General features: G+C 38.6%; 1 protein-coding gene across 3 annotated transcripts in view; it reads right to left on the reverse strand.

Moving 5' to 3' along the window:
• The window catches only part of GOPC (golgi associated PDZ and coiled-coil motif containing), a 40,744-nt gene extending 22,833 nt beyond the window's left edge, over positions 1-17,911 (reverse strand). For 2 of the 3 annotated variants that reach the window (XM_032862390.1, XM_032862389.1), the window contains exon 1: positions 17,419-17,910. In XM_032862390.1, the coding sequence (XP_032718281.1) occupies positions 17,419-17,706 (288 nt within the window). In that variant the 5' untranslated portion in view covers positions 17,707-17,910. Of the gene's footprint in view, positions 1-17,418 lie in introns of all 3 variants that reach the window. The other variant, XM_032862391.1, reaches the window with a different exon arrangement.
• Positions 17,912-26,016: the final 8,105 nt, after the last annotated feature.

Consider the following 26,016-nt stretch of genomic DNA (forward strand, 5'->3'; position numbering starts at 1 on the left):
GGATGACTAGTTCTGGATGAAAGACCAAAACTAAGATTTATTCCCAATGGAAATCACTACATGCTCTCAATGACATTTTTGGTTTTGTTTCAATCACAGCTTTCTTGAGATATAATTGCTGTACCATAAAATGTACTTTAAAGGTATACGATTGAGGGGCACCTGGGTGGCTCAGTGGGTTAAAGCCTCTGCCTTCCGCTCAGGTCATGATCCCAGGGTCCTGGGATTGAGCCCCACATCGGGCTCTCTGCTAGGCAGGGAGCCTGCTTCCCTTCCTCTCTCTCTGCCTCTCTCTGCCTACTTGTGATCTCTCTCTCTGTCAAATAAATAAATAGATTCTTAAAAAAAAATGGGGTATACGATTGAGCAGTTTTTAGTATATTTTGTAGAGTTATGCAACCATCATCACTGTATAACTTTGAAACATTTTTTTCCAATGCCATTTTAGCAACATGCTATTTGCAGGAAAAGTGAAGACAGGGACTTCACCCTTTAGCAACACCCTGTTGTAGCTATTCAAATGATGTTATCATGGGAACACTGGAAATGGAAATAAAGCATTTCAGGATGCTGAAAGGAAATTGTTGGCAACACAGACTGGATTCCAGTGGAGAATTAGATCAACAATGACAAATACTTGAAGCTTAGAGAATACTGAAGCCATTGAAAGAAATAGCAAAATCAAGATGGTAGCTTATTTAGACTTGAGGGAGTTAGATAAGTTTTAGACATGTTTGATTTTTGTGTTAGCCATGATATAATCAATAGGAACTATCCCACAGAATGTTGGAAATTAAAAAAAAAAAAAGTGATAAATTGGGACTAGGGTTGGCACAAGAAGCACAGAGATAAGAATTTATATCCTAAGACTGAATTAGAGGGAAAACAGATGGCCAAGGACTGGGGCTTGGGAACAACCAGAGGTAGAAGAAAAGAGGTGGCATGCTATAAATAGAAATCAGAATGTTTCATAATGTAAACACTGCTGCATCTTGCCCGTGTTACTTCTTGGAGATCGCTCCCTGTCAGAAGAACTTCCTCATTGCTTCTTATAATATTTTTATTCATGTATAACTTACATCAGAGAAGTACACACACAATGAATTCCAGGAAAAAAAAAAGTCTACTGAACTACCATCCAGATAAAGAAACAGGGCAGTATTAGCACTTGGGGACTCTCCTTGTGGCTCCTTCCTAATCACTACCTCCACTTTCATCCACAGAATTATTAGAGTAATACCCTGAATTCTAACACCACAACTAGTTTTGCCTGTTTTTGAATGTTATATAGAGAATCATATAGTATGCATTCATTCATGCCTGGCTTTTGCCTTAAGCTTATGTTTATGAGATTCATCTTTTGTATAGCTGCAGCTCATTCATTTTCACTACTATATAGTATTCACTAAATGAAAACACCAAAATTTACCATTCTTTTTTATTATTTATGCTGTTTTCCAGTTTTTGACTATTAAATTGATATTTATATAAACCTGTCTTTTGGTACATATGGAATACAGTTCTGTTCAGTATGTATCTAGGAGACAAAATGCTGGTTTACAATGTATGAGGACATTAAACCTTGGCAAATAAGGCCAGTTTTCCAAGTTATCGCGCAACTGACATGCCCATCATGTATGAGAACTCTGATGGCTTTACATCCTTGCCTTCACTTGGTATTGTCAATCTTTTTACTTTTAGCCATTCTGGTAGGAAAGCAGTAGAATTCCATCATGATTTTAACTAAACCTTCTTGATTACTAATAAGGTTAATCACCTTTTTCATATGTTTACTGGCCATCTGAATAGTCTGTTTTGTTAAGTGCCTATCAAGTCTCTTGCCTATTTTTCTACACGATAATCTATTTTTTTCTTCTTCTTGCAAGCACACACTCTCTTTCCCCCTCCCTCCAAACACACACACACACACACACACACACACACCCCACTATGAGTAGGGGAATGGGCAAAAAGGGGTGAAGAGGAATGAAAGGTACAGGCCTTCAGTTATAGAATGAGTAAGTCACAGGATGAAAGGTATGGCATAGGAAACATAGTCAACGGTATCATAATAGCGCTGCACGACAGATGGTTAGCTACATCTATGCTGAGCAGAGCAGAGCATATTTGTACATCTGAAACTAATGTCACATTGTGTATCAACTACCCTTCAGTTTTTAAAAAAAGATTTAAATGCTAAAAGAAATAATTATGCTAGTAGTTGACTCTGTTCTTTGAATATAATAAACATACACAAGAGATTAAAGTAGAACATCATTTCCATTGTCTTCTAAAAGTGTATGTAACAGTTTTCACACAGTATCTTTCACAAATACTCCTAACTGAAAAACTTAGAAAAGAAAAAAAAAAAAAGTACATGTATGATAAATATCTTATAGATCTTCTTCCATTTAACAAAAATATGCCTACCAAAATAATTATAAACCTTTAAAATCACCTGTTACTAGACAATGTTCAGTATATCTTGAAGATTGCTCCTTTAAAATACAAGTAAGTCTTGTGGTGCCTGGGTGGCTCAGTCAGTTAAGCATCTGCCTTCGGCTCAGGTCATGAGCTCAGGGTCATGGGATCGAGCCCCGCATCAGGCTCCCTGCTCATCAGGGAGTCTGCTTCTCCTTCTCCCTCTGCCCCTAATCTTGTGCTCTCTCTCATACACTCTATCTCAAATAAATAAATAAATATCTTTTAAAATGTCTATCTAAAAAGTCCTTCTTAGTAAAAAAAAAAAAACAAAAAACTCAAAAACCTATAGGTTTTTTTATAGTCTTTGAAACAAAGTGATCACAAAAGGAAAACAAATATTTGAAAAATATGCACTCTTTTTGAGCAATATGAAGATTATAATAAAGTGAACCTACACTCAGAAATAGTTTAAAATAAGCCATTTAATCTATCACAACCCTTACCTCTTTTTTTCATCACAGTGACTTTCATTCTGCATGTCGTATTTCTTTATACTATTGTCTAATATATTCCTCTATGCAGATTGGGAATATATTCCTCTACGTAGATCTGTTAACTGGAAGTTAGATCTAAAGGTTTAATTAGGGTGCCTGGCTTGCTCAGTCAGTAGAGCATATGACTCCTGATTTTGTGGTTGTGTGAGTTTGAGCCCCATGCTAGGTGTAGCAATAACTTACAAATTAAAAAACAACAAAAACAAAAACAAAAAACCAACTTCAAAGGTTTAATTAGATTTACTTAATTAAATCTTTGTGATAAGGGGTATATTTTGTGTTTCAAAAGGCATATACTGCCTGGTAGTCCCAATATGATTTATCTTTCAACCAAAAACCTCATGAGTTATTAATAACTGAGTAAAACTCCTAGAGTTAAGAAAGAAGTTAAAGGAGCGCCTGAGTGGCTCAGCCGTTAAGCGTCTGCCTTTGGCTCAGGTCAAGATCTCGGGGTCCTGGGATCAAGCTCCACATCGGGCTCCCTGCTCAGCAGGAAAACAGAGTAGCATGTGGGCCTTTTGAATGTGGACTATTACAAACATGGACCTAAGTCAAATAATTTCTCAAGAGTTGCCCTACTTAAAAAATAAATAAAAATTCTTTACAGAGAGAAGATGCAGATATTAAAATTTGAAGCCCAGGCTCTCTGTCCTTGTTCAACAGATAGATGCATCTTCTTGTGCAGTGCCAGCCGGGATTTGGATTTGGCCATCCTGGGCACCTGGGCACCAACACTGCTTTTAACTCTGGCAAAGTTGAAACTGTTACCATCAATGACCCTTTTACAACCTCAACTACATGGTCTGTGTGTTCCAGTATGACTTCATCCATGGCAAATTCAATGGAACAGTCAAGGCTGAGAACAAAAAACCTGTCATCAATGGAAAGCCCATCTCCATCTCCCGGGAGAGAAATCCCTCCAGCATCAAATAGGATGATGCTGACACTGAGTATGTTGTAGAATCCACTGGTGTCTTTACTACCACTTTACTACGACGACTGGTGTCTTTACTACCAAGGCTCAGGCTCATTTGAGGGGTGTGGCCAAGATGGTCATCACTTCTGCCCCTTCTGATGATGGCCCATGTTTGTGATGGACATGAACCATGAGAAATATTACAACTCCCTCGAAACTGTCAGCAATGCCACCTGTACCAAAAACTGCCTGGGCCCTCTGTCCAAGTTCATTCATGACAACTTGGGCAACATGAAAAGACTAATGACACAGTCCACGCCATCAATGCCACAAGAAGACCGTGGATGGCACCCCTGAGAAGCTGTGGCATGATGGCTGAGGGGATGTCCAGAACATCATCCTTGCTTCTACAGCCAAGGATAGAGGCAAGGTTATCCAGAAGCTGAATGGGAAGCTCCCCGGTTAGGCTTTCCATGTCCTCACCCCCAACGCATCAGTCATGGATCTCACCTGCTGCCTAAAGAAAGCTGCCAATTATGATAATATAAAGAAGATGGTGAAGCAGGCATTGGAGGACCCCCTCAAGGCATCCTGGGTTCCAGTGAGGACCAGGCTGTCCACTGCAACTATAATAATAGCACCCACTCTTCCACCTTCAGTGCTGGGAGTGACACTGCCCTCAATGACCACTGTGTCAACCCCATTTCCTGGTATGACAATGAATTTGGCTACAGCAACCAGGTGGTAGATCTGGTCCACATGGACTCTAAGGAGTAAGAGCCCCCTGGACCACCAGCCCCAGTGAGAGCACAAGAGGAAGACAGAAGCCCTCAGCTGCTGGAGAATCTTTGTCCCAAATCATCCCCCAATACAATGAGAATCTCTTGATCTTTAACAAGTTTCCATCCTAGACCCTTTGAAGAAAGAGGAGAGCTTAGGGAGCCCTACTTTGTCATGTACACCAATGAACTACACTGTATCTACCCAGAAAAATAAAATAAAAGTCAAAGCCCAATTTTATTTTTCAAACTTTCAAAAGTATTTCAGATTTACTCTAAATTTAGTAATATTTAAGTAACTTACTTCTTATCCATGATAAAAGCATTTTAGCTGCAAAGAAAACAGTCACTGATAAATTTTATGTCAAGATTAGAAATTTCCATATTTTATTTAATGGTTAACTTCCTAATATCACCAAATTTTAGAATTTAAAGAGATATCAGAGAATATAAAGACTATGATTAAGACAGTTACTATTTACATAATAAAACCAAGGCCAATCAAAATTGATTTTATATCCAGGGCTACCCAACTGGTCAGCAACAGAACAGCACTTTGAACCCAATTACCCACGGGGCAAGGCAGTTGGAAGTGTTAGCAAGCAGCTGGCCACAGGAAAAAAAAAATGTGTTTCTATAGCTACAATACATGTGTTTAACTTACTAACAATATTCAGTTACCACAAAGCAAGCATCTATATACCATATGGCAGGCATATACACACCATACATTATCTGTAATTCTTACTCTCCAACATTTTTCTTAGTAGTTAAGGAAACTGGAAGTCAGAGTTTAAATGATTTGCCCCAAATCACATAGCTAATAAGTAACAGACAAAATCAGTCTGACCATAAAAAAACCTGAGTATTTTTCACCTGTCTTACTTTGGCCACATTAGAACAAGAATGAAAGTTTAAAGGAAACAGCTGATTTCAACCTTCAACTCTTAATTAAATTTTCAAGCGATAGCCCAAAAATGCCTTAATAAGCAAAGCCAGAAACAGTAAAAACTATGTTAAATACAGTCTTAATCTGGGAAACAAACTTTTCACTTTTCTTACATTTGATCTTGAAGATTAATGTACAGAAAAATAAAATAAAACTGACCATCAAGACATTCTTTCCGTAGACAGTAAGGATAAAATGATCTTCTTCTAGGAGGGTCTCCGCACCTTACTTAGGACCATGACCTTCACTATACCCAAGCAATTAAATCAACCACTGGTGGGATTTCCTAAAGCAGTGATTCTCAGCATGTGGTCCAGGTGGAATGGAGTGTGGAAACAGATGAAAATCAAGTAATTCACCAAGTAGGAATGAAATATTCCCCAAAAAGAAAAGGAGAAGCAGTCTATCTAAACGGCATTAGTGCATTATCATCACCACGTACTTGTATTTAATGGAGCTGTTACTCTTCTATTTCTCATCTCACATTCTTTCAAACACCCAAACTTTTCCAAAGAGATAATTCCTTTCTAAAATAATCCATCACTACTGGATTCCACCATGTGGCACCAAAATCAAAGGAATTTTTTATTTTGAGTTTCCTATTTCTCCACTTTGTCTAGACCCTAATACTCTGTCCATGTTATCTTCTGAAAATACACAACAGTTGTACTTTTTTCTTTCTAAACATAACCTAGTTTTTATTTTACAGGCTTATGGATAAAACTGTCAATTAGTTTCCCTTAAGCACCCCCTCAAAAACCTCTAGTCCAGGAGAGGATCAAACTAAGAAAAGAAACTAGCAAACATCATACTGTATGGCAGGGAACCTGGATCTAGATCTGTCATTAGTTTCCGCATGTCATTCAGCTCTTTCAGTAACACATTTTAGAGGGCCCAACCTAAGAACCGAAACAAATCAGGTAAAGCATCTTTATTTTGCATATGCTAAGACCCAAAGATATTAGGTGATTTGTCCCAAATTACAAATGGCATTAAAACACAGACTTCCTGACATCCTGTGTAATCCTGGCAGTAATAGAGAATTGGTGGTGAAGCGGCCCATGAGCTCCAAATGAGATCACATCCCCAAATCTCAGACAGAAAGGGCTTTAAGCAAGAGACTCAGAACATTCCTCATCTGGCCCACCACTGCCCCCACCCCCACCGCACACACAGGGACTTATATGTATGCACAGAAAGACACATAAGCAAGCACAGACATGCATGCACGCAAAAGCACACATTCCCCAAGTTGTTTAAGAATTACGAAGAGTTGACTCTCAATACAATAGCAGTTTAATTATAATGAACAATAGCACAGAAAGCTGCTGATAAAGAAGCAAATATATTTATTTCACATTTACCTATGAATGTTTCTACACCTTCTGTTTTAAAGTATGTGTACAAAAGGTAATCACTAAAAGGAAACAAGTATGCTTTTAAACATGTATTTTTTAATGTTTGAAAATGCAGTTTACAATGGAAATAGATTAAAATTTACATCTCTAGCAATTATACCATTTAATACCAATATCTAAAATTGATCATCTACTCCCACCTACTTCCCAAAAGGCTTTAAAGCTCATAAGATAAATAAATGTAAAAAATAAACATACAGAGATGGCAAGATATCACTATAAAAATATCATCCTAATAGTGTTTATTGTGTATCAAATTTAATACAAGTTTCCTATAAATAACTCTTTGTCTCATTAAAAGAAGCAATGTCGTTTTATCTGGTGAGACTCTCTTTCCTGGAACTAAACTTTTAAAAAATTGCTGTATAAAGGATCCTGACTGACAGCAGAAACAGATCGAACCATATTCTTCACATGGCCTTTTCTCCTGTGACAAAAGGCAAGGGGATAATGTAACTAACAAAGTATTTCAGTCCATTCCCTGGCTTTTCTTCTACTCCTTCCACATGGCAGAACAAAGTCTTACAGTGAATCTGAGTTAACACACACCTTTTATAAAGAATCTCCCTCTATTTTCTCTTTCCCCATATGCCCCAAGTGGTCAGCTTTGCTCCTACTACCCAAGATTACGGAAAGCCAAAAAGTCCTATTCTAAAACAAAGAATGACCAAACAGAAAGTATATTCACAGGTCAAATATAAAAAACTCTGCTGTACCTTGAGATAGAAAATAATAGTCCTCTTTATTTTAAGTCGGCTGCTGAAAGTCTGCTCATTTGGCTTACCAAAGTTCTGTGAGAAAACTCCACCTGTAAGCTCCAATTTCCTCTTGATCCAAGCATAAGGACTACTATTGTCATCTGTCATCATTTCTCCCCAAACTGCTCTGCAGCTTAAGAAAAGCAAACTTTTTTTATTTTTAAAATACATTCATTCAAAAAGTATTTGTCAACCCCCAACCACAGGCCAAGCACTTGGCTGGGTTTTGGGGATACACTGGTAGATGAAATATACGTGGATCCTGCCCTGCAAAGCTTACGGTGGCCTTCTGCGGGAGGTGGCACATAAAGAAAATGAATGGCGTATGTAACAACAGCATTAACTAGCGCTGTTGTGAATATATGCATATTTTAATTGCTAGTCCTCATGCTATGCCTCGAGAGATACAATTTTCTGTATAGAGAAGGAAACTGGAAGGCAGAGAGGTTAGGTAATTTGTCCAAGGTCATTACAAGCAAGTATTATAATATATAATTACAAAGCATACGCTGTCCAAAAGAAACAAAAAGAAGGGAATTAGTGGAATGGGAGAGTATGGTTCTTCTGGGAAGTGTCCTGTTACTATCAAAGCAGCAGTTCTCACGGGTCTGTGGGAACTTTTCAGAGCATCCACAAGGTCAAAACTCTTTTAATAATAATAAAATATTATTTGGCTTTTTCACCATGCTGATATTTGTACTACAGGTGCAAAAGCAATGATGAGTAAATGATAGCATTTTAGTACAAATCAGTGCAGTGTACTCTTCACCACTGCGTGCTCATGGTTAAAAAAAAAAAAAAAAAAGTCCATTTAAGAATGCCCATGACACAGCAGTAAAAATTACTAATTTTTAAAATCTCAACCCTTGAGTACGTATTTTTAATATTCTGTGTGATGAAATGGGAAGTGTGCATAAAGTGTATATGCTGCATATCAAACCATGTTGTCCAAAGAAAAAGCACAACATTTTTTTCATGGAACATCATTTTTACTTGGAAAAAGAGCAAATACAGTTATTAAGGTTAATTTATTTTTGGTAGACATAATCTTGAGAATAATTAAGCGAATCTGTTACTTCAAGGCAAACAACTGGCAGCATTTATTGCCAATGATAAAAATTTGTGTTTTCAAATGAAAATTAGAATTTTGGAAAAACTGAATCCATCATGATGATCTTAACAGCTTCCATACACTTCAAGATTATTCTGAGACTGGTAATAGGACAAATGTGATTTTTTTTTTTTAAGATTTTATTTGACAGAGAGACAGAATACAAGCAGGGGGAGCAGCTGGGAGAGGGAGAAGCAGGCGCCCCGTTAAGCAGAAAGCCCAACATGGGGTTCAATCCTAGGATCGTGGGATCGTGACCGGAGCCCAAGGCAGATGCCTAACTGACTGAGCCACCCAAGAGCCCCCACATGTGATTTTAAAAAGACTGTATAATGAGATGTGCCCAGATTTAGAAAATCTGCATAACTCAGCAAACCAGTATTTTCAAAATGACCAATCCATAAGGTCAACATCATGACTCAGTAAAAGATTCACTCAATGACTATATATTATTGTATTCTAACAGTGGATGAAAACTTCACTGATAAGAATTTTAGACTCTACACTGTAACTAACCTTTAAAAGATTTTATTTATTTATTTGTGAGAGAGAATGCGTGAGCAGGGGTGCAGAGGGAGAGAGAGAATCTTAAGCAGACTCCCCACGAAGTGCAGAGCCTAACTCAGGGCCAGATCTCACGACCCTGAGCCAAAATCAAGAGCTGGACGCTTAACCAACTGAGCCACCCAGACACCCCCACGAAATTACCTTTTTATATTATAGAAAAATATCCACGACTATCTGAAAAGGTTATTAAATACTTCTCCCTTATCCAACTATTTATTTCTGTGAGATCAAACTTTCTTCCTAGGCTATAACCCAACCCTTAAATCACAACTATTTGAATGCAGAAGCAGATGAAAGAATCCAGCTATCTTCTAGTAAGCCAGATATTTAACTATCATTTTTAAATGTAAAACAATGCTCTTTATTTTGAAAAGTTATTTTCTCATTCAAAATGATATTTATATTAACATGTAATAGGCTTACTGTTGCAATAAATATTTAAAGTTTTCTCAGTGTTAATTTCTAATACTGTAAACACCAACAGATATATCTCACATTAGGAAAAAAAACCTCTTTAGGGACCTCATAATTTGTAAAGCGTAAGTGGGTCCTGAGACCAAAATGTTTGAGAACTCTTGTCTTAGAGTCTGAAGAAAGGCCCATGTGGCTGGACCATACAGAATAAGAGAAAAGAGTAGTAAGATAGGTCATCGAAGACATATGCACAGGTCAAATCATACAGAGCTTGCCAGCCATAATAAGAAGTTTGAATTTTATTCATAGTATAATTGAGGACTTTTAAGCAGAAAGATATGATCACATTTATGTTTTAAAAAAGGCAGCTGTGTGTAATACAGGAGACAAACTGAATGAACTAGGATGGGTGGGGTGAGATTTGAAATAGAAGCAAGAAGATAAATCCGTGATGTACTTTTGACAGTTAAATTACTTTGATGTTAACCCACAAAATGAAGTCCCAAAAAACATAAAATGTTTGTAGAGTGAGGAGAGAACCAACTCACCCAATATTTTAGAAATGTCACAAGCACACAATCCATACATAATACTCTCATTTAACGAGGTTTAATGTTATTTTAGTCATAGTTCCAAATTTTTCTTAAAGTGGAATACCATGAAATATTAACTCACATATCATATCCTTGTGAATTACATACCAGGGAAATAAATGAACCTGCAGATTTAGTCATTCAACAGTGTAGTTGACACTGTGTTAGACACTATGGATGTTATTAGAAAGACACCAGCCCAGCTCTCATGAAACCTGTATTACAGAATGATTACTGGTAATCTTGGAAGGATTCATGGCAGAACACTAAAAGTGTTTCAAATAATTTATTCATTCAAATAAACATGTATTGAGTACATGCTGTGTGCCAGGATCTGGAGACAAAAAGATGAGTAAGACATGGATTCTGCCCTTCAGAATTTCACTGTCTGGTAAAGAGATAAAATGACATTTCCAATTATGATGGAGAGTATCATAAACACTATTATAATAGAGGCGTGTGTGATGTACTAATTCAGAAAAAAAAAAAAAAGGGAAGTGAAAGTCTGGGTGATGTATACAAGTGTTGAATCACTACATTGTACTCCTGAAATGAATATTATATTGTATGTCAGCTAACTGGAATTTCAATAAAAACTTTTAAAAAAGAAGATAAAAGAAGAAGTGAAAGGGTCAGAGAGGAGAAATTTACCCAAGTACTGAACGGAGATCAGCTAATATATGGATGGTGCAGGGAAAGGTCTGAGAAATGAAAACCCCTCACAAGTGAGATAGGGATGTAAATAGGTCAGAAAGGTTAGTATTTAATGTGTGAGTTTCAAATTTTAAAAAGGGGCCAGCAAAACACCAATTCTGTAATCCACATGTAAGTCAACCAGATACCACACTCAGAGGAATTACTACTCAATAAGGCTTGAAAGCACTACAGGGGGAAAAAAAAACACCAACCAACTCTTAGAAACCAAAAGGGGTTCACAAAGAGAAAATGTTCACACCTAAAGTCAGCTTTCATAAAGCATATGATATTGAGATTATTTCACCTAAGCCATCGTCCTGACCCTCAAAGAGCTTACCTTCTAGAGGTAAAGAGCCGTGGCAACCACTAATGATAGGACAAGGTAACCAACTTAACAGTCCAAGTGAGTTAAAGGTGTTGATAGCCTCTGCCTGCAGAGAGCAGAGATAAATGGAGTGAGGACAGCCTTCAGAAATGGTGATGTAAGTGGTACCTTGAAAGATGAGTGGGTGTGCGATACTGTAGACAAAGGGGACAGAGAAGGCATACACAAAAGCCTATGTCAAAGTGGCAAAGTCATGCAAGAGCAAGGCCTATTTAGAGAACTGCCCACAGACAAGTTTTATTGAGAGGCAACAGCAGCCACGAAGGGGTGACAAGCAATAAGGACAGACACATTGGTTGGGCACTGATCACCAAGCTAGAGTATGAATTTTAGCCAATGAATAAAAGGGAAGTATAAAAAGAAGAGCGACCAGAATCAGAGTTGCCTTTTTTTCATATGAACCATTAAAATGAAACATTTTAGAATTATGTTGACAATGAAAGGATGGTTTGGAGTGGGTAAGAAGCAACTAGGAGACTATGTTAGGAATATGCAAGAAAGGATAAGAACCTTAACTATGCACAATCTCCTAAACTCAACTCATTATTTTTCCTGCCAGACCTATTCCTTACCCTGGATTCCTTATCTGGTCTAAGTCTCCTAGGGCTCTCACAACAAATCACCACAAAGTTGGTGGCTTAAAAGAACAAAAATTTATTCTTTCACAGTTCAGGATGCCAGGAGCTCAAAATCAAGAACTGGTTCCTTCTGGATACGCTGAAGGAGAAACTGTTCCATGCCTGTCTCGCAGTGTTTGGTGGTTGACAGTAATCCTTGGCATTTCTCGGCTTGGAGAAAGGTCATCCCAATCTCTGATTATTTCTTCAGATAGCCTTCTTCTCAGTGTCTTTCTGTGTCTTGAGTGTCTCTTATCAGGACAATCTCACTGTATTTAGGGTCCAGTCTAATCGGCTATGATCTTATCTCTTACACTTATACTAATTACATCTGCAAAGACTCTATTTCCAAATAAGGTCACATTCTGAGGTTCTGGGTAGACATGAATTTTGGGGGGAGACTATGAAACAGCTATCAACTAATTCATTTGTCAGACAGAACTGTGGTGGCATCCTCCTCCTTACCCTCCACATATACATAATTATCAAATCCTGTTTCTACTTTAGTTGATTATCTCCTTTTCTTCATCCCCATTACCATTTTCATTTCAGTGACACTCTTGTCTACATAGCAAACTCTGCGCTACGGTACCGGATTATTACTATCATCACTGAGCCTGTTAGTAACCATGTAAGCATTGCTGGAGAAAGTCACGCAACAGGGCAGACTGGTTGTACCATGAATTTATGATAACTAGCTCCAAATAAGTCCCTAACGTTGCCTGACAGTCCTTCTATTGCTTTCGCTAGTTGGCTCTCCCACTCTTCCCTAACTATTTCAAAGCTCTTATTACTCTCACCCACTTTCAGCAGTTGTCCCAGGCTCCAAGTTTACAAAAAAGAAACCATCAGACAGAATACTCTCAAACTCCCACCTTCTGTTCTCACTGCTTCCCTCTCCCTCAAAACTGTCTCCCTCTGCCTCAAAGTACAACAGCTGTCCTTTCAATGTAAGGCCATTCTCTCTACATGTATCTTTGATCTTCTCTTCATTCAGAAGCCTTATCAATACTAATTATCCCTCTCTTTCGCTAGAATATTGAGCTTTCCACTCAAGTAGATGCATCTCATTGGCTCATAAATGTGTTTAATTTTTCTAACAATACCTCCGGGGAACCCCACACTCCTTCTTACAATCTAACCAGCCACATTCATTCTTTCTACCGGCTTTCCTCTCCACCTCCTCCTTCCCTGCACCAGGTATAAATGCATGTGTTTTTGGAGAAACTGGCTTCTCTAATTTTAGAGCCTTGGGCCACTTACTTAATCCTGAGCAAGATGGGAATAGTAAGAATACTAAACCTATCATACTAAATAATAAGAATACTAAACCTATCATGAGAATTAGATGAATCAATATATGCAAAACTAAGTGGGTCTGGCCATTAGTAATTGATCAGTAAGGTTATCAATACAGTTATTGTTAATAATAACTCACATCCATCTATCTATCCAATCAACTGACATCTTGGAGTCATCCTGAATTTCCTCATCCCTCCATTCCAATCCATTTCTAAACTGTTTATTTTTACCTCTCCAGTCTCTCCTGTTCTGAACACTTACCTCCATCTCACTATCCTACCCTGCACTATTCTACCCTCACTATGCTCTCATATGGATCAGAATAAGAACCTCCTAAATGATTTCCTGCATTCATTCTGTGCACTGTCCCAAAGTCTCTCCTTACCCTAGCTTGAGTGAGCTATTCTAATCTCATACCTAAGGCTACTATCTAGTTTAAAACATTTCCCACTGCTATGATACTGGCCCCTAAATCTACCGCATGGCCAGTAAAATCAAGTGGACATGCCCCTACCCACTTGTTCAAACTTATCTTACATCTCATTTCTTTGGCCCTTTGCTCTTACAACACATACCAACTTTCCTTCAGTTCTTCAAGTGCATTACACACTTTCCTGTCACAGTTGCGTTCCACTTTCTATTCTCTCTACTGTAAGATTGACTGATATTCCTATTTATTATGGCCTAATTAATTCCTACTTATACTTTATGTCTTAACTCAATAGTCACTTCCAAAAGGAAGCTTTCCTGATCCCCCGAACAGGCTCTCACTATTCTACATAACTTTCATAACATTCAACAAAGTTGGAATTTCACACTTATGGGATAATTATCCCAATTAACTATCCAACAGAATCCAAGCTTTGAAAGAGAAACAACTGTCCATTTTTGCTCTCCATTATATCCCAAATACCCAATAGAGCAACTGGCACATAATTAGTGCTCAGTAAATACATACCGAACCAATAGTAAACTTCAAGTTCAACGCTACAACATTGCTTCACTGCTTGTTTTAAAACAGGACAGCTTTAAAGCAGTAAAGAATAGTACCTCATTAGTTCATTATAAACATGTCTCTAGAGCAAAGTTAAGCTTCTCCACTGATGGTTGCGAAAGTAAATTACTTAAAAAGATATACTTATTCAGCAACTGTTGACAGAAAGGAGGATGTGACAGATGGATTGTTCTGCTATTATTTTAAGGAAGGGGTAAAGAGGCAGAAAACTGCATTTCCAGGTAGAGAGATGGGTTTTTCTAAAGTACCGGCTCTTCAATCTTTGTTCTACTCTAACACACTAATATTACTAATACTACTACTACTTTTACTACTGTCCCAATCAGTACTATGAATCCAGCACCAACGGTCACCAAGTAGCTTACCATAGCAGGAATTCTCAAACAGGTGGGTAGGGTAAATAAGAGAGATGTGAGTAATTTGAAATGGCACTATCTCAATATATTCTGATACTCTTTGCGTTCCCCTTCCCCTTATAAATAGCCCTATCCCCAAATATAACTTATAGCAAGCAACAGTCACATAGACGTCATTTACATTTTATTTTAAAATGTAACCTATGATTTTTTTGCAGCTAATATTATTTTCCTAAACTACTATGTTAATGTTAAACATGGTGTTACCTAAAGACACAATAAATGGGCAGAAGGAACAATCTCCAAAGATACTCAAGGCCAATTTAAATATAAGTTACCCATACTGGAGGTATCTGTGTTTTGACTATAAAAATATACAATTCTGGTAATATGGCTTAAGGTATCAACCTCTAAAACCACTGAAATTCAGTACCCACCTGCTATATCAAGCCACAAATGGCCTCAAAGGTTGTATTTTAATGTCCTTACCCTTAAAACAATAGAACTAATTCAGCCTACTTATTAAGAAAATAAAACAGGGCTAGGACATATGGAAATCTTTTCTAAGATTTCAAGATCTCAGGTGATTGGTAACAGTATATGAAGCAACCTCTGAAAATCTGCAGATAATCTAACAGCAGATCTACCTTGAAAAACACTACTGACAATGAGGCTCTCTCCTCACCAGTATATACCGATTCCACGAAGAATGTAAAACCTGCTAAATGGAGAAAGATTAACCCCACAAACAAGTAAAATGTAAGTGAAAAAACACAAGAAAAAAATGTCCCCTCCCCTTTTTCTAAGATCTTTTAAGTCAAGGGTTTCAAACATGTTGAAAAAACATGCTCACATCATGACAGACTAGCATTTCTTATTTTGAGAAATAAGGCCACCTCCTAAGCCAGGATGTGGAGTCAGAATATGTAATTACAATTTCTGAGAAAAAGAATATACATAATTTATTATAGCTCTGAATACTCATTTAAAATATTTAAAGATGAAAAAAAAAAAATGAGCACCATCTCCTACTCACGGAATAAACCTTTCTCCGAAATTAGATTTTATATCTGACATCAAAATACCACTGTTGAAAGTGTCCTTCGGTCATTTAAAAAAAATCAGGTAGATATTGTTGCATTTTTAAAAAGCTATTTATCCTCAGTAGATACTTGCAGTTGTAAATGATAGGAAAGTTCTCACGTGGCATTTAAGTAATTCCTGCTCTGTTATTTAAAGCTTTTACTATTTCCAAAAAGTACCACTAAATGCATTTTCGCCACCTGAAAAATAAACTATCTTCCAGAAATAATCACTAATCAAGAAATCAAGAAACATTTTCATATAGCTAGAACAAGAAGTGATTAGCTTCCTATTAGCACTTCCATTCCAACCTTTCCAAAAAGTATGGAAGAAATGAACAGTTCTTTCAACAAAATCTCTGTTTTGCATCTATGCTAATCACAGATGAATTATACCACCTTTTTCATGGCTAACTGACAGGGAAGAAAAAGAACGCTAACCATTAATTATAGAGAGGATCTATCTGATAACCACTGATTTGAATCCAATGGGTATTCTCAATCATTGTAACTGATAGTAATGATGATTTCTTAGGAAACCTAATGTTCAAAGAGCTTTGCACATTACTAATTTTCCAATTTTTATCTACTTTAAAATCAAAGATTCATTCTCTTAAATTATCTACTAGAAAATGGTCTTTATGTAATAACGTTAATCTCCCATGTTCCTAAATACTGTAATAATGCATTAATTTAACTTTCTGCACAATGTGGTAGGTTGTTTTTTTGGTTTTTGCTTTTTTTGTTTTTTTGGAACTACCACCACTCCACCCACACAACCAAAATCAGAGACTAAAGCAAATGACAATTCTTCACACACTCTCCCAAATGAATCCAGACTTTGGAAAAACCTCAATGTTATAAGTCATTTGAAAAACTGAAGAGTACTCTGGTGGTTATCTGCCTGTAATTTAAAGACCAACTATAAACTGAGAAGAACACTGATACTATGCTGTTTATCCCACTAAATTTTCCTAAGAGCTCTGATAGAATTCCCCTAAATTGTTCATGCATGCAAGGAATAGTATGTCTGTGTGCAACAACAGACGTTGATCTGAAATGGTTAAAAACAATCAACACTGTTGTTATGTCTGATGATACATACACCTAGTTTATCAATGTGAAATCCATATAAGAACTCAAATGTTGCAAGGTGGGCTAAGATACTCTTCGGACAGAGAATCTCTGGTTTGCTAATGTTATATGTACAGGAGGCTGGTGTAATCAGTTCCTGCTTCCTCCTGATAGAGATACTAGGAAGGTGGATGACAGGACGCCGGGACACCCACAGGTCCATCTACATCCCTTTTTCTACAACCTCATCTCACTCCTTTCCTTTACACATATATACACACGCACTCCCCTGTCACACTAAAGCTCAGGTGCCCAGTGGGTAAATTTTCTAGGGTGGTTTCACCGGTGCGTTAAATGGGATCTGACAACTGGGTTTGAACACCACCTCCTCTAGGGCCCACAGCTCACCTCTAGCTTGTGGTTGATCTGGGACACGGTCTGGGCTTTATGGCAAAGCTGCGCAAAGCAGGAACTCAGGCTGGTCATCTTCTGTCTCCCCTCGTAAGTGATGTCCGCCTGGTCCGGATCGATCTCACCCAGGAGCAGATCCACATCCACGAAGGCCTTGTCGAACTCCTTCTCTAGCACCTCCAGCCATCGGAACATGGATACCCCGCCGGGGGAGACCCCCACGGCGCAGGAGGCGCCCCCTGGGCCCCCTCCGGCTCCTGCCGGGCACGGGCCGCCCGCCGACATGGCGCCGTCTAGGGCCTCCCCCGACTGCTACTGACCCCCGCCACCCACCCCGCACGAGAGGAACTGCTGGGACTACGGGGACCCCCGCGCACGCACGCTCCGTCGATCCCGTTCCTTCCCCTCGCGCGGCTAACGCCGGCAATGCAGCCCCAGAGTGGCAAGAGAAGCGAAGCTAAGGCGGCGGCGGCGGCGGCACACGGAAGAATCGAGCCGTCCCACCTCCCGGTCCGCCCCCGCTGCGCATGCGTAGCGAAGATTTAGGCGGCCGCAGCTTGGGGGGCTGAAATGGGCGGGGCTAGGATGCGACCTTGGCCTATGAAAAGCCTCTGCTAGGGACGGGCCTGTCAGCGGCCATATTGACAACTGGCAAACTCCCGCTTGAATCCCCGAGAAACCGGAACGCATCGTATTTGCTTCCAAGCTGTAAAGGCCCGAGGGAGAGAAGGGTGTCCACGTCGCAGACATGAACGGCTTCCGTCCATTTGACTTCACAGTGGGCGGGAGCCATTCTAAAGTCCTCCAGCAGAGTTGCTGCGGCGACTTCCAGGGGCAGGGAAAGGAATGCGAGGAAAGGCGATGTGAGCATGCGCAATAGCCACGTTTTACCTTTCCATTACAGTGCCTGTGGAGGGTGAGGTGGGTGGACATACGGGCTCTTTTTGCTAAACCAGGCCCTAAATCCCGGGTGGAAACTGCCTGGGGCTGCGCGTTGAAGGACAGCGGCCGACCAGGTTTTGCAGAATTCATGCGAGACCTCTTGTCTTGTGATTAAGAGTCAGGCAGACCTGGGTTCAAATTTTATACCCCGTCACATATTAGCGGTCCCATTTAGTTGTATTCTTTAACCTCAAAGCTTTAGTTTCTAAAATCTACTTCCCTCAGTAGTAAGGTAAAATGCTTAACTTCAGTACTTGGTACTCCTTAATATTACACCACAGGTCATAGGTTTCCCAAGGAACTGTTTTTTGTTGTTGTTGTTTTGTTTTGTTTTAAGATTTTATTTATTTATTTGACAGATCACAAGTAGACAGAGAGGCAGGCGGAGAGAGAGGAGGGAGCAGGCTCCCTGCTGAGCAGAGAGCCCGACGGGGGACTCGATCCCAGGACCCTGAGATCATGACCCGAGCCGAAGGCAGCGGCTTAACCCACTGAGCCACCCATGCGCCCGGAACTGTTTTTTAAAAGTGACTTTTCATAAAAGTGACTTTTCATAAAAGCAAAACTATGAAGATTCATGATTGATAAATATATTGCATGCAGAGCCCCATTGAGGCACTGGAGACACACAAGTGAGATATGAACCTCGCTCAAGCAGAGCTCGTAGGCTAGTGGGTCTAACACTCAGCTACAACTTTATTTGAATTTTGCAGTACTTTGGAATGTTTACAAACTGCTCATTAGCCCTATTCACTGTCAAACCCCTTCCACTTCTAGAGTAGTCCATTCTTAGGGAAGGAGAAATCAGACTTTAGAGTAGGCTGGCGAGAACTGTCCCTCTTGCATTGCCTAAAAAAATATTGTACTAGCCCACTATAGACTCCTGTGATCTATGATCCAGTTGCTCACCACCAAAACCTGCACTGTGTATCTCTCGCCAACGCAATGACATTGAGGAATAAGAAATCGTAGCTCTAGTTTGCTCTCTGGGTATTGCAGGGCACACTAGTTAGAGTGCTAACTAGTCAATAAAGTCCTTTGGCTTCAGCAAACTTAGCAAAGCGAAACTAACTGTGAGATCTTTGCCTCGAGCTTAAACAGGCGCCTTCACATAGGTTTTAATACACGATAAATAATATAAAACTAAAAAATGCATCTTTTCTCTTTCCATCCCAAATTAATTTTCTTTTCATCTGCAATATTTGCAAGAACATCATTACTACAGCTACCAAGGTTCCAGCCACTTTGTCTGTGCATATGGTTAGCCATGCATTTTCAGGAATTTGAGGCAAATAATTTAAAATTGGAGGGGAGAACATACATGGAATCACATTAAGAACAGCTTTCAGTTATTGAAAACATACTATGTATAGGCCATTATGTTATTTGCTTTAATTCTTTGACACAAAATCACATGAGGTGGCTATTATTCACTTTTTTTATTAGATGATTTAACAGATGAAAGCTTAAGTATCTTGGTAAAGTCATATAGCTAATAATCAAGTGAGGTGAGATTTCAGTCTAGTTGTCTTTTTCTCCAAAGTCGTAGCCACTAACCATGGAATATAGAGGGATAAGGAAATCCAATTCTTTTTGTATAAGTTACCAGCACAATAAATTGGCAAATCAGTCCAAAAGTTTTTCTTTTCTCTCTCTCTCTCTCTTTTTTTTTTTTTTTTTTGAGAAGGGGGGGAGCAGAAGGGGAGAGAATCTTAAGCAGACTCCACCCCAGCACAGAGCCCTAGTGGGGCTTGATCCCAGGACCCCGAGATCATGACCTGAGCCAAAATCAAGAGTCGGTGCTTAACTGAGTCACCCAAGTACCCCTGTCCAAAAGTTTTCCTTAAAAAAATGAAAAATAAAAATAAATAAAAATTATTCCCACTTACAAACCATATACAAATCTACTAATATGTAAGAAATATTACCAAAAAAGTAATTCTAATACTCATTTTCTATTATCACTCTCTTTAATTTGCATGGCCTATACTTGTAAATAAATCTAATTTCTTTAGAAAGAAATACCATTCAATTTCCTATCATACCGTGTGGGTATGGCCGAAATGCGTTTTAAATGTTTATGCTTCCAGTGCTCTGATGGGCAGTGAAAACCCCACTTTCAGGATTGTAGAACCAAGTTCTGGTTCTGTTTACAACCTTTACATTTTCAACAAATCACGCTCTCTGTGTCTCAGAATACTTTATCTCGCGCTATCCCTTCTCACGATCCCACTCTGTAGCAGCTACCACATCTCTGTGTGCTTGCTATCTTGGTACTATGTGACTAGTTCAAATGTTCCTGAGATGCCCTCTGTGTAGACATTATCCTTGGCCCCACCTTAGCAGGGATTTGCATTTCTGCAAGTCACAACCTAATATGGAAGTTTTGGAAGAGCAGGGTTTGATACTCCAGTGCTGCCATCTGTTGTCAGAGTGCTTTGCCTACATTTATTGCCATCCCCTCCCCCGCACTGGTAAATTTATTTATTTATCTATCTATTTTATTTTTGATTGCCTTATCTTGACCTACTCTAGAATTTGGAATTGTATGTAATCTCAATCCCCGTGAGATTTGCTTTCCTAGAGATAATAAAATGTTGATACTTCTATTTGCAGTTGCATTGGCAGAAACTTTCAATAACTATTCCACTAATCAGGCTTATGTGATTAAAAATTTCTAATAGAACTTAAATGCGACAGTTTTGTTTTAGGAACTTATCCCTCTGGGGTTTTGCCACGAGGTATTTCTAAGAATACATAGGGTGGGAACTGAGGAAACTGGGCAAAAGAGAAGGTGCTGAGGATTTCTTAGGTGAGTGCTGGTGCTTAAGCTGTGAGGTTAGTGTAGAGTTCAAACATGTATCGGAGCCTCCACGATCACAAAGGCACTGTATTGAATGACCATAGAAGATCCACTCTGGACCAGAGAGGGAGACTACCATTTATTAAACTCTACTGTGTGCCAGGCCTTGTACTAAGCTTCACAGATTTCATTTAGTCTCTAGTAACCCCACCAGGAAAAAAGAAAAGGTAAAGTAAATGATGTTGGTCACTATAAACAGTTGTATGATGAATCAAGCCAAGGAAAATCCACTACCGTTTTACTTGAGCAATGTGGATAAAGTCTTGGAATATCATGTTCATACATATTATTTAAATTATATTTATTCACATTTACTAACCATATGAAATTTTGAGATGGGCATAGTGAAGGAGAAATCTGGGCATCCCAAAGTGATTTCTGAGCCTCATTCTCCTTCTGATAATTTCTTTTATATAGACATATAGAAAAATTGTTTGCCCAATTCTTAAAACTTGAGAATTTTGGTGCAGTGGCCTAGGATTAGCTCAGACACCTCTTTCAGGAAACCTTCCTTTTTTCTTCTCATGTGGAGCTATAGATAACATCACCATTTAGTTTCCTGCAAACACCTGCTACAACACTCATCATACTTTTTTGGAGCTCCTTAGACTGTGAGCTCCTTGCAGCAGTAACTATATGTTACTTAATCTTTGAATTCCAGGTTCTAAAACAGAACATAAAATATGGTCAGAATGATGTAAGTATTTGTGGAATCAGCTTAATAATTGAAACAGTACAACAGTCTACTTAGGAATCTAAAAGCTGTCACTTTTCAAGACATACCTTTGATACCTGCCAGAAAGCATAGTTCAACATTTTTATATTGGCACAGGAGTTAGGAATATCTACAAAATATATGTTTTCCTCTAAAATTCAAGGAGTGTTTTTTCTTAACCAAAAGAGAAAGGTTTAACAATGACCTGGTTGATTTGACTAAAAATGCACCCTGTATAATGCAAGCTTTGGGAATTATTTTACCTATTCCATAGTTAAAATTTATTAACTACTACATTTTTGTGTGGTATACCCAAACTTAAAGACAAAACATAACAAAAACAGTTTTCAAAATCTCTATTACTATGTTTTTTCCTTACTCAAGTCCAACCTCAACTGCTTTTCCAACTGTTACTTGATTTACATTCTTTATTTACCATTTCCCACAGATCCAGGTTTGATTCAGCATTATCTAAAACCACCATTTATCAACAATGGTATCAGAGTTTACTCGTCATTGATTCTTCCTCTTTCATCCACTGTCAAGTCACTGGTTTTTTCTTGGATTGCCAGACTTTACAGATCAATCATAAACTCCCCCTCATCAACCCCTGTCATTTATGTTTCTTATAGATTAATTCTACAAGGGTCCCCAAACAATTGCATTCTGAACACCGTTTAACATTAGTTATCTTTTTTTTTTTTGCACTTAGATTTAAAAGTACAAGAATATCTTAAATTATCTCCTTAGAATTTTTATAGTCTTCCAAATGAACTGTCAGGAAACTGGAGGGAAACAATTATACAAAAGCCATGTCACAAGAGCTGTTGGAACTGGAATTTGATTGGTCTTAGTTGGCTATAACTCAATCAAAAACTCATTTGGTTTTTGTGGCCATGGTAATCAGAGGGGGTAAAGTTGAAAAGAATTTTATAGTGGATATTCATCACTATAAGTAGGGGACCACCCATGTTTGAGATCCCTTCCTCTGTTTAGGAAATTCCTTACCTTTTGTAACTTAAATATGGTAAACAGAGTCTTCTTCCCATAATGAACTGAAATCGTCAGACAAGCACAGTCTCTCGGCTCTGTGACAGCTGAAGCAAAGGTATATGATTTGGAGTCAGCAAACCCAAATAATCAACCTGGGATTTTTACCCTGGAGACAAGTGAGGCAAGGATTGGGACAGTTCTTGGAAGGGAGGAGAGATGGGACTGGAAATAGTAACATCCTTTTTCAGTAGCCTCGGGGGCCAGCGTGGCACACAATTTTTTGTTCAGTGGTGGAGGCCAGGGCATCCATAATCTTTGGTGAAACTAGACTGAAGTGTGATTTTTGCCTATGATTCTGGCTATATAGGCTTCCTTTTATTCTTGCCATTTCCAAATCTGGTTCCCTAGGTTTTCACAACTCTGTGTGTCACCCAATCTTCAATAATTCCCTCTTCTGCTTAAATTAGCCAGAACTGTTTTTCATTGCTTATAACTAATAACCTGAACCAATACAAGTATCCTATACTGAGATTTCCTCTTCACGCATGGACTTGACATGCCTTTGCTCATTTCATCTATTCCTTTCTGTAGAATGGAATTACTTCCCTTCATTTTATCTTCACTTACATAAGAAAAATTGAGATTTAAAGAGATTAAGTAGTAGAAAAAATATTTTTTTTAATTTTTTTTTATTTTTTTAAAAGATTTTATTTATTTATTTTGACAGACAGAGATCACAAGTAGGCAGAGAAGCAGAGAGAGAGAGAGGAGGAAGCAGGCTCCCTGCCGAGCAGAGAGCCCGATGCGGGGCTCGATCCCAGGACCCTGGAATCACGACCCGAGCCGAAGGCAGAGGCTTTAACCCACTGAGCCACCCAGGCGCCCCAGAAAAAATATTTTTTATCTTACCTTAAACGGACTTTTTCTGCAACATTCTCAAGAAGGAAACAAACTTGCTTATTTATGTATTTTAAGATTTATTTATTTATTTGAAAGAGACAGAGCAAGGGTGGGAGACAGAGGGAGAGGGAGAGAGAATCCCAAACAGTCTCCCCGCTGAACACAGAACCAACACAGATGGACTTGATCTCAGGAACCTGAGATCATCACCTGAAATGAAATCAAGAGTTGAACACTCAACTGACCGAGACAGCCAGGCACCCCAAGAAGGAAACAAGTTTAAAAACAATCATGCTCATAATTTTTGATTCTTTAAAATTTCTTTTCTTTTTCATAAATTAAAGCCTTCTGTTTAGCTCTTGGTTGATCAGTTTTATAACAGGAATCACAAGCCAGTGCTTACAGACCCATGTCAGGGAAAATTTGGCTTAGTCAGTTTCTTCTCTGGAATTCAGTTTCCTGTCTATAATGGGAACTAGCCCTTTGCTTTTAATAAACCAAGGAAGGCCAATATCCATTGCATTGTATTTATTGCAGGGTTTCTTATCAACGGCACTGACATTTTGGACTTCTTAGTTCTTGGTTGTGGGGCTGTCCTATACATTGTAGAGTCTTTAGTATCATCCCTGGCCATTACTCTCTAGATGCCCGTAATACTGCCTATCTTCTCCCCATCACAACCACCTTTTATTGTTACTAAAAAAAAAAAAAAAGTCTCCAGACATTGCCAAATTGCCCCTGGCTGAGAACCCTTGGGTTCTAGAAAGGAACAAATGAGGGGAAGCAAGGAGGTGTGATAAAGATCAAAAAACATAAGAAAGCAAGTGAGGGAAGATTCTAGCTTGAGAATCTAAACAAAAGACATAAATCTAATTCAATCCAAATTCAAATGCAAATTCAAATTCAATCCAAATTCTTTAAGATTGCATCTTTCTAGTGCTGAAAGATTTAACCTAGATTCTGGACTATATTCTGAACAGTTGCTAGGTGAATCATTTGAGTTTCCATTCTTGAGAAAGACATTCATGTTTCTTTATTAGGTTTCTCCTTGCCCCGAGAAGACAAGCAGTAATGATCAGAGAAGGTGTTGTTCAGTCTTCTCAGAGAAAAGAACAGCATGCCTCACACTTAGTCTTAGGGATCCATAAACCCAAGACCTAAAAATACAAGCTAAAGGTAGGGAATTTTACACCTGTGGCCTTGCATTAGCACAGGAAGACTCCGAAAATCTGCAGAAAGCATGCCAGGGGCTGAGCAGGGTGGTAGTTTTGTGGCTGCTTCTTAGCACAACCTAACTGCAGAAGAGCTTGTCACCTCCAGAGCAGGTACAACAAAACAGGTATGTTCTTCAAACACCCAGGCTCTACATTTGTACTCTACTTTCTCCATAGATTGTGGTCTTAATAAGACTTTGCCTTCTACCTGAAAATAAATAAATAAATAAATAAAAGAATTTTCACATTCTCTCTAAATAAATAAGCATGGTCTGGGGGAACAAATGGAGTTTTTATTCTTCAAAACATTTTAAAACTTTTTATGATCCAAATATTTATATTTGTAATGTTCAAATCATGAAACAACCTAAAAATCTATCACTTAGTAGTTAATCAAACTGGGACAATATTCTTTTTTTTTAAATATTTATTTATTTCTTTATTTATTTATCAGATGGAGATCACAAGTAGGCAGAGAAGCAGGCAGAGAGAGAGAGGAGGAAACAGGCTCCCCGCTGAGCAGAAAGCCCAATGCGGGGCTCGATCCCAGGACACTGGGATCATGACCTGAGCCGAAGGCAGAGGCTCTAAGCCACTGAGCCACCCAGGCGCCCCAGGGACAATACTCTTGATGGGCTATTAGGCATTTAAATTTATATTTATGGAAACTATAAATTCACATGAAAAATATAATAGTGAAAGTGCGGAATATAAAGTTGTATATGAGTATGTTTACAATCTGATAAAATAAAACTGTTTACAGTATAAAATAGTAACAGAGATGATGCCAGAATTGCAGGAAAGCTATAGAAATACCAGGGAAGAAGAAAATGTTATACAGTGTAATTTCAGGGCTCATTTAAAGCAAAGGTCATCCTGCGGTGACCAACAGAGGATGCAAAATGGACCTCATCTTTGTGCTACAAAACAGAAAAATAAGCTGTCGCTGATGGCAGATGACGGCACAG

This window comes from Lontra canadensis, unplaced genomic scaffold (genome assembly GCF_010015895.1).
Source record: "Lontra canadensis isolate GAN:19392208 unplaced genomic scaffold, GSC_riverotter_1.0 scaffold23, whole genome shotgun sequence".
Classification (NCBI taxonomy): domain Eukaryota; kingdom Metazoa; phylum Chordata; class Mammalia; order Carnivora; family Mustelidae; genus Lontra; species Lontra canadensis.